Source organism: Indicator indicator, chromosome 4, assembly GCF_027791375.1.
Source record: "Indicator indicator isolate 239-I01 chromosome 4, UM_Iind_1.1, whole genome shotgun sequence".
Taxonomy (NCBI): domain Eukaryota; kingdom Metazoa; phylum Chordata; class Aves; order Piciformes; family Indicatoridae; genus Indicator; species Indicator indicator.
In genome coordinates this window covers 28,941,245-28,954,896 of record NC_072013.1, presented here as the reverse complement: position 1 = coordinate 28,954,896, position 13,652 = coordinate 28,941,245, and the positions used below count along the sequence as shown (strand labels likewise).

General features: G+C 43.9%; 1 protein-coding gene across 1 annotated transcript in view; it reads left to right on the top strand.

Annotated features, from left to right (window-relative positions):
• Nucleotides 1-13,652, top strand: part of PRKCH (protein kinase C eta) — a 119,031-nt gene that overhangs the window by 26,649 nt on the left and 78,730 nt on the right. The window contains exon 2 of the mRNA XM_054380670.1: nucleotides 701-764. Coding sequence (XP_054236645.1) covers nucleotides 701-764 — 64 coding nt within the window. The remainder of the gene's footprint in view (nucleotides 1-700; nucleotides 765-13,652) is intronic.

The following is a 13,652-nucleotide window of genomic DNA, read 5'->3' as shown; positions in this document are numbered from 1 at the left end:
AAAGTGAAATTTATGCCACAGCCTGACTCAAACTTCAGGGATCCTTAGCTGTGGTTTTTGCTAAAATCAGGTGAACAAAAACCCCAAAGCATAACAAAAATTGAAAAATCCACTTATCAAAATATAAATACCTTCTTTCAAGGACAGACTGACCAGCACTGGAATGAATCTCTGATCCCTAAAATTGAGTTTTATATCTCTATCTAATGTAGATTAAATGAGAATTGATCCTTAGGTAACAACACTAGCAGTTCTTTATTTCCTATGGCTAAAGCCAAAAGGTGATTTATGTAAGAAATTGAACTTTATCCCAGCACTGATTATATTTTGAGAGACTTAATTTCAATCAGCTAAGAAATAATAGGGAGAGAATGTGCATATAATTCACCAAACAGATGCCCATGGATCTTCAGAGAATTGTATGTTTTATGTTACTCCTTTCTTTTTTTCCTTGAATCTTTATTTCCTCTAGCAGGATGGTGATTGTTCTACATTCAGGGCTCCATGAAAAAATGATTCCTTCTTTTTCCTAGAAGTACTGAACAATTTGAGCCATGAATGCTTGATGGCTTTGTGTAGAAATAAGGGTATGCATGGGTAATATATATAGACCTTCATATATTGTCAAATGTTGGTAGCATTTATCTTGCAAAATCCTGCCTTGGAAGAGAGTCTTCTAATGTTTCCTTTACTTTTTCAGGTGGATTTGGAGCCAGAAGGCAAAGTGTTTGTTGTCATAACTCTTACAGGCAGCTTCACAGAAGGTAAGGGAGTTATTTTGGCTTGTTTCCATTAGGAGCTGGACTCTGGTGTATATTCCTACCATCAGTTTCCAAGTGGTGTATAAGTGAATGACATTCCTCACCCAGGCCATGTGCTCTTGCACGCCAGAGATTTCTCGAGTGACGAGAAACCTGGAAAGGGCTGTTTGTATCAGCTCATGCTGTGTATGCTTGCTGCTGCTCTGATCTTGGATCCAGAAAGCAGATTTGTGCTTGCTCTGGTTTATTTATCTGAAGTTGTCTTTCAAACGAATTGTTTTTGTCACTTGTACTTTTCACCTGGGTGCCTCTTGAAGGGCAAACTATGGAGTGTGTAGAGCATGTCTAAACCAGAATATGTTTAAAACATCTGGATGATTTCAGTTCCATAATGATTCCCATCGACTTCATGTGCTTTTCAGTTTCCCAAGTTCACTTTGCACAGGAAACTTAGAAGTTTTTCGTGTGACAGATGCCCTGAAAAAAGACTATCCAGGCAGATGTAATTTTTGTTGTTTTGTAACTATCTTTTATAGTGTGATGTTTTTAATTTGTGTTGCTTATTGGGATACCATCTATGAGCATAGATATGAGTTGTCCTGAAGGAACCCAGAAAATTTGGGATGGGGCTCAAGAAAAGCTTATTTTCTTTGTCATAGCTCTTACTTGTTTTAGCTGCATTTGTTGGGGAGTGTTTTCTGTACAGAAGCCAAGAATTGAGGCAGGATCTGCTCTACTATCTCTTACCTGCAGCATGGGGGACCTGAACTTTTAATGCTTTTTCTTTCTCTGCCCCAGGAACTGATTGCTCAGCATGAAGGCTGTGCTGGGGGCAGCAGCATGGGCAGCCCTCCCTGCTGTGGCTGATCTTGGATGTGACTGGGACATGGGCTGGAGGGGTGCTTGATTCAAGGCTTCTGAGGAAGCCTGGCAGTTCCCTTACCTCACACCTTGTGTCCAGGCCTGTCAGTGCCCCTGCCTTTGTTTTTCAAATTCAGATTGGAAGACAAGCTTGTGCTTTACTTGGACCCTTTGGGGGAGCTGCTTTGCTTGTGCTGAGCTAGTAGCCTGGTGTGTGCTGGAGCCCGGGCAGCAGCTTGACAGGGAGCTTCTGCATCAGAGGAGCTGATGAAGCTTTTGGTTTACACCCCAGGAGTACTCTGCTCAGGATGGCTGTGGCCTTTAAAGCATTTGAGCTTTACAGAAGTGATCAGCTGAGTCACACCTGAGGGCCCAGCAAGGGTATGCTGGGGGACAGTGTCCTCCACAGCAGCACCCTAAGCCCTGTGGACAGGGACATGGTGGCAGGGTTTGCAGTTGTCCTTCCCTGTATGCAGCTGGGGCTGCTCTTAGTCTTGGGGACTGTGGGCATGGTGTAACCCCGCTTACAGACGGTATGTTAGGAGGGAGTCATGAACAGAAAACCTTGGAGACTTGGACTCCTAAGAAATGTCTTGAAGTGATGGAGATGATGAGGATTATCACATCCTGGCACTGCAGCAGGGCAGGGAGCACTAGAGTTCATTTTCCCAGTGAAGCTCATTTACCATGTAAAGCTGGGCAGGCTCCATAGTATCACTACAACTTTCAGTTCTTTATTTGTCAAGTAGGAGTGCATGTTGTTCTCTGCCCAGGTGTCAGCTTTGGGGTCTAGGAACTGCTCTCACATTTATCCATACATAAAACATTAACAGACCATTTTCTACTCAAGGGAGACACTCCCTACACCTGTACCTTCCACAGGGCAACATGAAGATTACTTTAAGTCAATTTGGGAAAAGCTTTCTGTTTGTAATCAGAGAACAGGGAGAGTGTAAAGGTGTGCTAGGGAGGTCTGGAGCACTTTTTGCAGGTCCAGAGGCCATGGCTCTTAGGAGTGAAAAGGACATTAGAAAATGGCTTTGATTGCCTGTGATAGAGCCAATGAAAGGAAGAGGGAAGAACTCTTCTGACCTGTTTGTATCCCACATTCAATGTATCATGCTTGGCTGTTTAAAGCAGGCTGATCAGGGTCAGTGGGCTTTGAACATAAATCCAGAGGGTTCTTCCAACTTGTGCTAGTAGCTAAGCTGTTAAAAGATTGCTAATAAGGTCTCAAAGGTGAGAGATGGAGAGCTTAAATATTTGTACCACTGCTGCTTTCTGAGGAAAGAGGGAAATGTTGAAATATTTTGCTGCTCTTTCCTTAGTTATTGTTGAAGATGTGTGGACTTACTGAATAGGAAGATCAAAGACATCTCTTAAGGTTTTTCTTGACTGGTTAGTTCCATATGTGGTCACATTTACAGTTTCCAAGAATAGACAGGGCAAGCCTGATTCCAGATACTGACTTATCCCAGTCATTTCATAGTGGAGGCATCCATCAGGGAGGTCTGTTTGACAGACAACATCATTTTTTATTCTGCTTTTATGTGTTATTTTGGTTTTATTGTTATGTTTCATTGTGGGTTGATTGGTTGTTTTTCTGAAAACATGCAGGCTTAGAGTTGTGTTTGAAAAAAATTTTTTAAACAAGTCTGAGAATAACTCACAAGTTGAAAGCACACACACACAAAGTGACTTCCGACTTGTTTGTCCTAATCTGGAAGACAGCCACTTCCACATCCTTCCTGCTAGTCATGGCTAACCTGGCAGAGTCCAGTTGACCCTCTGTGTGTCTATGGGTAGCCAGGGAATCCAACAACAGCTGGGTTTGCATTAGACCCTGTTGGGGGTAGCACATAGGCCCATGTGGGGTTTCAAGGAATATGATTTTTTTTTTTTTAGGATGTCAGATCATTTTCTTGTGATTCATGAATGGTTAAGTGTGTAACTCCAGTGTGTCTCCTGCTCTGAAGAGGATTTAGCAGTGATGACATGGTGATACAAAAAAAACAGCCAGACTCCAGCAGGTAAAAAGGGCAATGTGGCAGTGTCTGCAGACAGGCTCCTCAAGACACCCCCATGCTTTGTCCAGCAGGTCTTACCTCACTGTTTTCAGTGGATCATGTGGACAGAAGGGTAACATTACAGAATCAGTCTGAACAGTGGGGGGCATCTTCCTTTGAAAAGTTTCTGACAGCTCCACTGAGGAAAAGGTGGAGGGTCAGTGCCTGCTGCTGGTTCTCACACCGCCAAGTGTTGCTCATCTCAGAGAGGATTTATCCCAAGCTAGTTGTTCTTTTTATGTGAATAGCTGATTTCACAGGGTCTCAGCCACCTCATTTAATTTCAGTGAAGTCAAAGCCTAAAAAGTGGCTAAAGAGAGGGGGGTTAGAAAGAAGAAAAAAAAAAACAAACCAAAAAACCCCAACCAACCACAAAACACTGGAATGGTCTACCTGAGCCTGGATTGTTTTGTTGCCTTAGAAAGCTTACACAAAACAGAGGATCCCAGGGCTGTTGGCAGCTTGCAATTTCTTCAGTTTTGGGAGTGGCTGGGTTTTTTTGCTTGATCAAATGTCCTTTGGACCAAAAGTCTTTCATGTGGCTTTGCTTATCCATGGCAGGGATGGAGGAGATAGGTGGCACTCTTGTGAGGGTCTGACGTGTCTGATAGAAGCATTTGTGTGCCACCAAAATGAGGACAGGATAGGAAACATATAGTTGGAAAGAGAGTTCTTTGTAGGTTTCCAAGTGGCTCTTCTGGCCATCGGTGTTAACCTGCTATTTTGAGGCAGGAAAATATTCTTCTTTCATGTATTAAAAACGTGTGTAATTTTTCAAGAAAAGGATGGAGCAATAAGAAGCAAGGGAAATCTAGCAAAATTATCCCTGCCTGTCTTTGTTTTCTCTGCTGGATCTATTTGTTGCTGTGCTAAGCTAGATCTGATTGTATTATCTCCTCTCATTCAGCTGCCATTTCCTGTGTAAAACAACCACTGCAAAATTAAAATGAAAATCCCCTTACCTGGGGAGGAGATTACCCATACAACCCTGTCTCTGCTGGCAGTGCTGGGTCCTGATGGCCCTGGCACCCATCTGGGGTGGAGGGAAGCACCCTCTTCTCCAGCCATCTCCTTCACTGATCCAAGACCTGCTTCATTCCAAGCTGTTTTAGAGAGAAGGTGAGGACTGAATTCTGCCTGCCAAACACAGGGCATTTCTTAGGAATTACTTTTTCTTTTTCTTCCTTCCCCCCTATCCCTTCTTGCCTGAGTTTCTTTATTCAACTTACCACACAGTGGGATTTTTTCAAGTCATCAAAGTGATGATTTATTTTAAAATTTCCTTATTCTTTTTACTCTGCATAGTAATGTTGTTGGGTGTGGATTTTTTGTTTTGGTGGTTTGTGTTCTTTTTTTCCCAGTAATGATGTCTTTATTCTGTCTTGTTTTTCTCCTTGCCCCTTCCGTCTTTTAAAATAACGGAAGTGGCTTTTCTGGGAGGTCTGCCTTTGCTGTGGACATTCCTCATCCATGGATGTGAGGCACACTATCAGCTGAGGAGCTGGGAACAGGAGCATGTGCAGTGCACTGTGTGTATGACCAAGCAAAGCTATAGCTGTTGGAAGACAGCTTAGCTCTGCCCAGCCCTGGGGACAGCAGGAGCTGTGGTTTAGTGTCCTGCTTCCCTTTCTCCCTGTGATGACCTGTGTGTGTTGCAGGATCTCTGAAGTAATCCAAGATCTCAACTATATTTTAAGCCTCCTTTAAAAGAAAATTCCGCTTTGCTAATCTTTAAAACAGGTGGTGCTGCTGAAGTTCCTTAATGCTGTTCCTCTGCTCCTAACCTTGGCCATAACCATTTCCAGGTGGACAGTTTCCAAGTAGGGTTATCTTCCTCAGCATTTCTGGAAAGCTTCTGGGTGCACCCTGGCAGGACACTATTGACTGCGGGCTGTTGCAGTTCTCCAGTGTGGTGTTCTTGAGTATCATTTCCTTGTGCTCTCCCAGGGTGTCATCTGTGACTCCTTGGTTCTGACTGAAGGCAATCTGATGCCTCCGAGGAGACTCCATCTTTGGAGCTTGTGTTGCTCATGGCAAGTGACTGTGATGCTATTGGGGTGCCTCATCAGGTGTTGCATAGTTGGTGGCCTGAATTCAGACCTGTTTTCCACTACATGTCTCTCTTTGCTGCTGGATACCAGTTACAGTTGTGAAAGGGCAAGGCATGGATTGCTTTCTTTTCAGGCAGGGGTGATTGATTTGAAGTCAAAAGTCTTGCAATGAGTCTGAGTGATCTGCTTCTTTTGTTGGTGCTTCTGGACTCCTGTGAGAAGTTAGCAGAGATATTCAAGAGCAGGTGATCATGCATAGATCAGGGTGTTTTGCTGCAGCAAGATCACACTGGACACCAAGAGTCTCCAGGTATGTGCCTGAAGGACAGCTTTCACCTCTCTCTTTTGCAATATTGGAGTCCCAGAGCAAACTGAGTCCCCTCACAGCTTTGCTGGCAAGGTGTGTTGCTCTGCCCTCAGTTTGCCACCTCTCTTGCTATCTGCTCTTTTTAATTGTGAGCAAAGCTGATTGTTTGGCTGAATTAATGAATGAAGAAAGTCCTGTAGAAAATAAAAGTGCTTCTATTTCAGTGCTTCAAACTTTTAAAATTTGGCTTTCTTTTTTTTTTTTTAACATTGTCACTCAAAATTATAATTCTGGCTAGAAGTACAGTTTTAATTTCATACATAGTGAGGTATGTAGCAATTGTTTCTTTTATTTCAGTGTTAGGAAAGACAAAGACAGATTTGAGTTCTGGGTGAGAAATAGAACAATGAGAATACTGAAAATCCAAGTGACTTGATAGAGCAGATATAGTACCCATTGCTAAATATTTAATGTTGGTGGGCTTTGCAGCAGCAAGGAAGCCTGAACCTGCCTCTAGAGCAGGAAATGCTTCTCTGTTGTGCAGTGGGTGTTGCCTGTTGTCACATTGTGTGTTTGGGGTGGTTTATTCTTATGTGTGAAGACGCTTAGTCTTTTGTTGTCTTTTTTCTTAGTTTTTTTTTTTTTTAATATAACCTGAAGTGGGTTTTATCTTAAAAAGTAGTATTTCCTCAGGCACCAGTAAAGATCTGTAGCCTTAAAGTCTCAGATGATATACAGGCTTTGTGCTCAGAAGGTTGTTCTGCACTGTAATGTAGCTCCTGAGCCACAAAACTGCAGGTACATTATTAAGTTCTTAGAGGGGAGAAAACAACATTTACCATTCTTCTCTAAACTGCCATATGACTGTTTTCATCCTGTTTTTAGGAAGTCAGGAATGAAAACTGGCATGTTATCATTTCCTGTCTGTTTTGGGTTCCTAGCCCAAGCAGGAGATTTTTAGGACATACAGCAGATGCTGTCCAGAGAACGTTCTGATCCAAATAGGCAATATTGGTGCAGAATAGGATAAAGTTAGTGTTACTATTCTTTGTTCACAGTCTGATAACATGGAAATCTTTAATGCCTAGCCCAAAGTCTTAGATGGCAAAGAGCAGCAGGAGACATTACTACTTATGGTGGGATGTGAGCAATTGATTTGTTGTTTGGCTTGGTTTTGTTTTAAATGAAGCCTTAAACTGTGAAATGCAATACGTAAATTTGATATTGCAGAGAGAACCCCAGTATTTTTTGCACCTTGACACTCTTCTATGTCACATATGCCTCTCCTCCATTAAAAGACAACCAAAAAAATGAAACAAACATCAAACCAACCAAACAAAAGAAAACCAAACCACAAAAAATCCAAACAAACAACATGCACACAAAACCAAAGCTGTGAAGAAAAGACATGTGGGGCAAATTCTGAATATTCACAGGAAAAAGGGATTCCAACAAGTGAAAACAAACAAAACTGTTTATTCCTGATTGCTGGAACACTTAGACCCTGGGAAATAAAGTGGCTTGCCTAATGTTAAGGAAGCACTGATGCAGAGCCAGAGGGTGAGCAGCACCCCAGCTCTCTCCATATTCACAAGACCACCTTTATTTCTTGGAAAAGGATCCATCTGAGATCCACAGCTATTGCAGCATGTGTAATGCTGAGAGAGTTCTGGCAGTAATTCACAACTTGCTGAGATCTCCTGACTGCGTAGGTATCCAGAGGCTGTAAAAATGCAACAAACAGCAATATCAGGGTTAACTGTACTTCCTTAGTGGGCTGTGTTTTGTCTGGACTCTGAAACCTAGATATAAATATGCAAGCTTGCAATCTGCTCTGGGATTTCAGTGTTCCTGGCTGTAATGAGGAACAGAGATTTTTTTTTTTTTTTTTTCTTTAATGTGATTCCTGGAAGAAGTGACGATGGTTCTCAGAGGAGATGAAATTTATATTCTTGGCCTTAGAGGACAGCACTGTGCTGGATTGGATGTTTGTGTTGCTGTGAAGCAGGATGGCAAATGAGGGCTGGAAGAAGCAGAGCATGAAGCCATTGGAGGTTGTAATTTGATGGTGGGGATGAGGACAGCAGCCTTCTCCTTTGCTGCTGTCTGCCTTTGTTGGGGGATGCCATTTCCTGGCCATCTCCCTTTGCAGCTATTGTGATCAAGGGCATGTGGATGATGGCCTGGGCTGAGATGAGGGGGCACCTCTGGGATGAAATGTGCATCAGTACACCTCATGGCTGCACCATAATTTCTCTAGTCACAATTTGCAAGGTTACTAGACTTACAAAGTAAGTACTGGGGCTGTCCTAAAGCCCCAGTAGTTTACTTAGGGTCACTCTCTAAATCTGTAGCAGAAATTGGAGAGAAAAGAAACCCAAACCAACCCCAAACAAATAATGGAAAAACCCCAAACAGCCCACAAACAACAACAAAAAAACCCCCAAGCCCTCATACCTTTTTCCTTTTTTTTTTTTTTTTTTTTTAATAGCATCACTTTCACCTAAATTACACTGTGTCCCATTTAATATCCAGATCTGTCAACAGTGGATGCTAGAGAAGACTCCTAATTTAGGTGGTACAACCACAGGCAAGCGTTTTCCTTGTGTCTGGCTGTCTGGCAGACCAGTCTGTCAGGCGTCCAACAGTCCCTGTCACTTGACTGCTGTACAGGGCAGTGCTGGACTCGGTGCATGAGTGGGTCTGCTGGGCATGAGAGGGTGTGTGAGGTAACAAGATGATGTTGTGCCACAGTGCTTAATAAACTCAGTTTACCTGGAAGGTAGTCATGTATCATTAGGGCTTGTGAGGAGCAAAGTTCCCTCTGGCCCTAAAGGCACAAGGAGGACCAGCAGCTTTGGTCTGTAACATGTTGTGGATATTGTGGCAGTTGACTCCTGCATCTCACTGGAGTGAGACAAGATCTTATTGATGGCCAGCAGAAAGGGGTCTTCAGCCTTACATGAGCTGGCACAAAGCTGTAGGAAGCTGCTCTTGTCTTCTAGTGATGCTTTTGCAGTCAAGTCCTCATGCTCACAGTTAATACACCCCTGTTTTGGGTGTGTCAGCATGAAATATTAAGTTTTCTAATCTTCAGTGTCAGCTGAAAAAGCTGTGGGTTTTTTTCTTTTCTTTTTTTCTTTTTTTTTTTTACCCTTCTTTTCTGGAAATGATCCAGTAATTTTCCAGAATGAGAGACTGAATCAAAATACAGCTTTGAGCAAAGAGATCCTAATGTTGTTTTGCCAGGGCAACCTCAAGCTTGGCAGAGGAGAGGGTGGGAGGGATGAGGGCCTTTGCCAACTCTGTCACCTTCTGCTGACTTAGAGGAAATCTGCCCATTAGTGATTTTCTGGGAGAAACTGCATGAGATCAGTGTGACTTTGAGGGCTGTGGATACCACCTGCACTGAGCAGGTTCCCACCTCAGTGACTGTTCCTCCTGGCGATGCTGATACTGCAGGCTATTGCAGAGAGAGGACTGAGATGGTTTCATAATTGAATGTAAATCTGCCTGTCTGAAAAGATGCTCTTTGGTTTCCCTTGGGCTGACCTTGTGTGGGGCCAGTTCTGCACAGGCTGGCTCGATTAGGGAGCTGAGCAAATGTGGAGGAGGGTTGGTTTTGGGCCAGGTCTGCTCTCTGGTTGAGCTCACCACTGGCCCAGGGTGCTGCTCAAAGGCAGGAGGAAGGCAGGCAGAAGAAGGTCCTGCTCTCCATGCACTGTCTTATAGGACACAGGGCAAGGACAGTGAACAGTGGAAACACTGGGAAAGGTCACTCCAAATAGATTGGGCTGGAGGGTGATGATGGGTGAGTGTGGGCAGAAGCTGTAAGGAATAAGCTTTAAGAAGCTCAAAGGGTTAAAGAAGGTGGGAATGGGAGAATATGCACTGTCGAATGGTAGATGAACTGCACAGGATGAGGAAAGGCTGCAGTGGGAGTTGTGACCAACACAGTCCGTTTCTTGCAGTTATGTGGAACCAAGTTTTAATCCCAGAATCTCAGCTCTTTTCTGCCGTCTAGCTGTCAGACTTACTGAGCAAGTGTCTGTCACTTGTGCTGGATCTGCATAGCAGAGCAGAGTCCTTTTCTGTGCAGTGTTCTTCTCTTAGTTCCCTCTTCTCTCACTGACCTGTGTGCCTGAGAGCACAGCCATGCTGGTCAACCAGGACTGAAGACTGCTCCACTGCCAGTGGTTGAATTTATTCCCAATGAATAGTTCTGTTTGTTTAGAAAACTTAGGTAATTGTCTTAGAAACAGAAACCTTTTCATTTGAAAGGTATCACTAATGTAAAAAATCAAACTTCAAAAAATTAGGAATTGCTGAATTTTTGTGTCTAAAATTTGTCCTCCCTATATATTCATGATACTGACTTGCAGATCAGCGAAGCAGACAGTTACCTCTTCTCCAGCCTGCCCAGCTCAGAGTATTTAAGTGGTGGGTGAGCAGTCTGGGGCCTCAGTCTGGTGCTGTATTTCACTCATAAATGCAAGGCAAGAAAAACAAGTCCTTCAGAGAAAAGCTCTGGTGTTGCATTAAAAGGGCAGATGATGACTTACCTGTGAGGGCTGTCACATACCTTAGTTAGAGAGGCACCTTGTGTCCCAAGCGGTGGGCACGCAGAGCTGAGTTTGCTAGCACACACAGCTTTGGGCTGTGCTGTAAGGATGGGTGCAGAGCCTGAATGCTAGGGATGTGGGCCCTGCGGAAGGCACAAGAAAGTCTAGCTGATTTTTAAATTCCCCCCCCCCCCAAGATTGCTTTCACACCCCTCACTGTGCCAATGCAGCAGTTTGTGGAGTGCATGGCAAACCAGATTTGGGAGCTGATCTGGCTGGAACATGGCAATGTGGCAGGGAGTGGAGGAAGGAAGGCAGGGTGCCATATTGGGGGAGAACTGTTTAAATCTGTGCAAGGATTATTGTGAGCATCAGACCAGAGACTGGCTTCATCTCCTGTCATTTGAGCCTTATCAAATTCCCTCCTGCTGTGTTACTTCCCCATTAAGAAACTGGGGGAAAAAATGAAGAGAGATGCAGGTTTTAGGTGTTTCTCACAGGCTGCTGAAGAAAGTGACATTCTTTCCACTCACTGATGTCTGCTTGTTCATTAATTGAGAAGTGAGATGGGAGAGCCCATGGGGAGGCAAAATAGGTACTTACTACAACTGCTCTTACACCTGGTAGAAAGGACCACTCATTTGTTGGTGGCACTGGTGGCTCTTCTGGAGCAAGTGAAACCAGTCCTTTCCCTCCCATATGTAAACAAATCCTGAGCTAAGGCAAGCAACACCTTCTCCACCTGGCACCCAATGTTTTTAAAGCTGTATTTGTATGGATTTGGGACATCTGCTGTTGACATCCCAGAAATGCAGAGAAATACATATCTCGAGGGCAAAGCTCTGTTGGGGAGGAGATGGGGAAGGCAGATAGATCAGTTCTAGCAGTGTTGTCTGCATGGGAAGTTGTTGGGGACTGCTGTGTTTTCTGAACATGCTGCTCCTCCTGGCCTGTAGCCCTTGGGAAATCCTAATAATCTTCTGGCATGAGGAGGGCTGTGGTGCGTGGCAGAGCAGCAAAGGCCCATGCCATCTGCAAAAGTGTCCTAGGATGGGCTGTGCAGTGAAGCCAAGTGTGATTGCTAGCCTGAGCACTTGAGGACTTGAGTATTTCCATGACCAAGATGGGGACTCTTGATGAAAAGAGGGTGCTGCTTTTTGGCAGATACCTTCATGGTAGCAATAAGCTTGGAATACCAGAGGCTGAATTTATTTTTTTGACAGATGCTTTGCTGCAGCAGTGTCTTGCTCATCCCATGCTGTGTGGGAATCTGTGTGGGAGAGTGACATGGTAAACAACCTGCTTTTTAAGGCTGTTGCAATTAGAGAACTTATTAGCAAACTGCCACATGGGAATCTCAAGAATACTGGGGATCAGCTGTGTAATCAGAGCTGAGTATGCAGCCAGACCACTTGGGCTGGGTCTGTGCAACTCTTGAGTGACCAGTCAGCCATGAGAAACCAGGTGATGCAGGGTGGTGATTCAGGTGTTGGTCATCCTTCCAGGTGAGCACAAGGCCAGTGTACCTCCAGTGACTGGGGACAGGCTGGGGCTCCAGCAGGAGAATAAGGGAAGTGTTTAACTTGTCTTTCTTAATGAGCTTTCCCAGTTGATTTGTTCTTGACTAGATTCCAGTTGTGCTTTGGATGACAATTTGATTTCCCACTGAGAGATGCAGTGCCCTGGTGTTGAAGGCTTGAGTTTTTTTCCTAGGGATGGCTGGCATGTTGAGAAGGCTGAGGGGAGACCCCTCCTCTATAAGTCCCTGGAAGGAGGTTGTAGCAAGGTGGGTGTTGGTCTGTTCTCCCTACAAGTGATAGGACATGAGGAAATGGCCTCAGGTTGCACCAGGGGAGGTTTAGGTTGGATATTAGAAGGAATGTCTTCACTGAAACACTGAAATAGGCTCCCCTGGGAGGTGGTTGAATCACCATCCCTGAAGGTGTTTAAAGCACACATATCTGTGGTGCTGAGGGACATGATTTAGCATCAGACTTGGTAGAGTCAGATAATGGTTGGACTCAATGGTCTTTCCCAATAGAAACAATTCTAACATTCTGTGGTTGCTGTTTGTGGAATTAGTGTAAAGTTTTAAGTCCCTCTGGACACAAGCTGCTTGATAATTCCATTTCAACTGGCTTTCTGTTGATCCTGGTTTCTTTGTGTGTTTTGTCTCATCTTACATACAGAATATTTTCCTGGTCCTCCTTCTCTTGAGACATGTTAAATCTGTGCCTCTGGAAAACTGCACTGCCTAAACATAAAGGTGTGGATTTTCAGCAGATTTAGTCGAGTGTAAGAGTTGGACACTCTTGTTTTAATACTGAGATGGCCAATTTTAATTCTGAAGCTGGCCACATATCCCAAAAGGGGGATGTCCCCAAAGCATCTCCTTAAAAATAGCTTTAAACTGCATCTGGTTAAAAATAGGTTCAACTCAGAGCTCATGCTTCCCTGTGTGGGCTGGGCCATCAGATAGCATGTTGTGATACCTGCTACAGAGCCTCCTACACTCATGTGAGCTGCTGAGGGTTACCACACACAAGCCCTGAGGCATCAGGGGCAGGGGAGAGTTCAGGATCTCCCTGCTGTTTGCCCAGCCTGCCACTCTTGCTTTCCTCAAGGAATTTGCATTAGTGCTGGTAGCTTTGAGTTATCAACACTGTCACTGTTAGTGCTGCTTCTGCTCTGTAGCAGTGTAGTTTGGTATCTTCTAAAACCTAGGGTGCAGAGGGTTTCTGGTGCATGAATTAATCATGGAAAAGGTCAAAGTTGCTTTGTTAGTTTTATTTTCCTGTTTTTAATGAATAACGTATTTAAATGGTTTCCATCCCATCTCAACATTTTTCTCCTGTGTTTAATAGGTGAGAAGGACTAACAAGAGGTTTTTACAATGGAAATTCACTTGCTTAAGCACAAGGAAATAATAATGATTATAGTTGGTGAGGGGAAGAGGGAGAAGAATTGGTCTGTTAAGGCTTTAATGAGCAGTGCAGTAAGTAGTACATGGTACTAGTATTATTTGCACGTCTTTAAGGAGGATT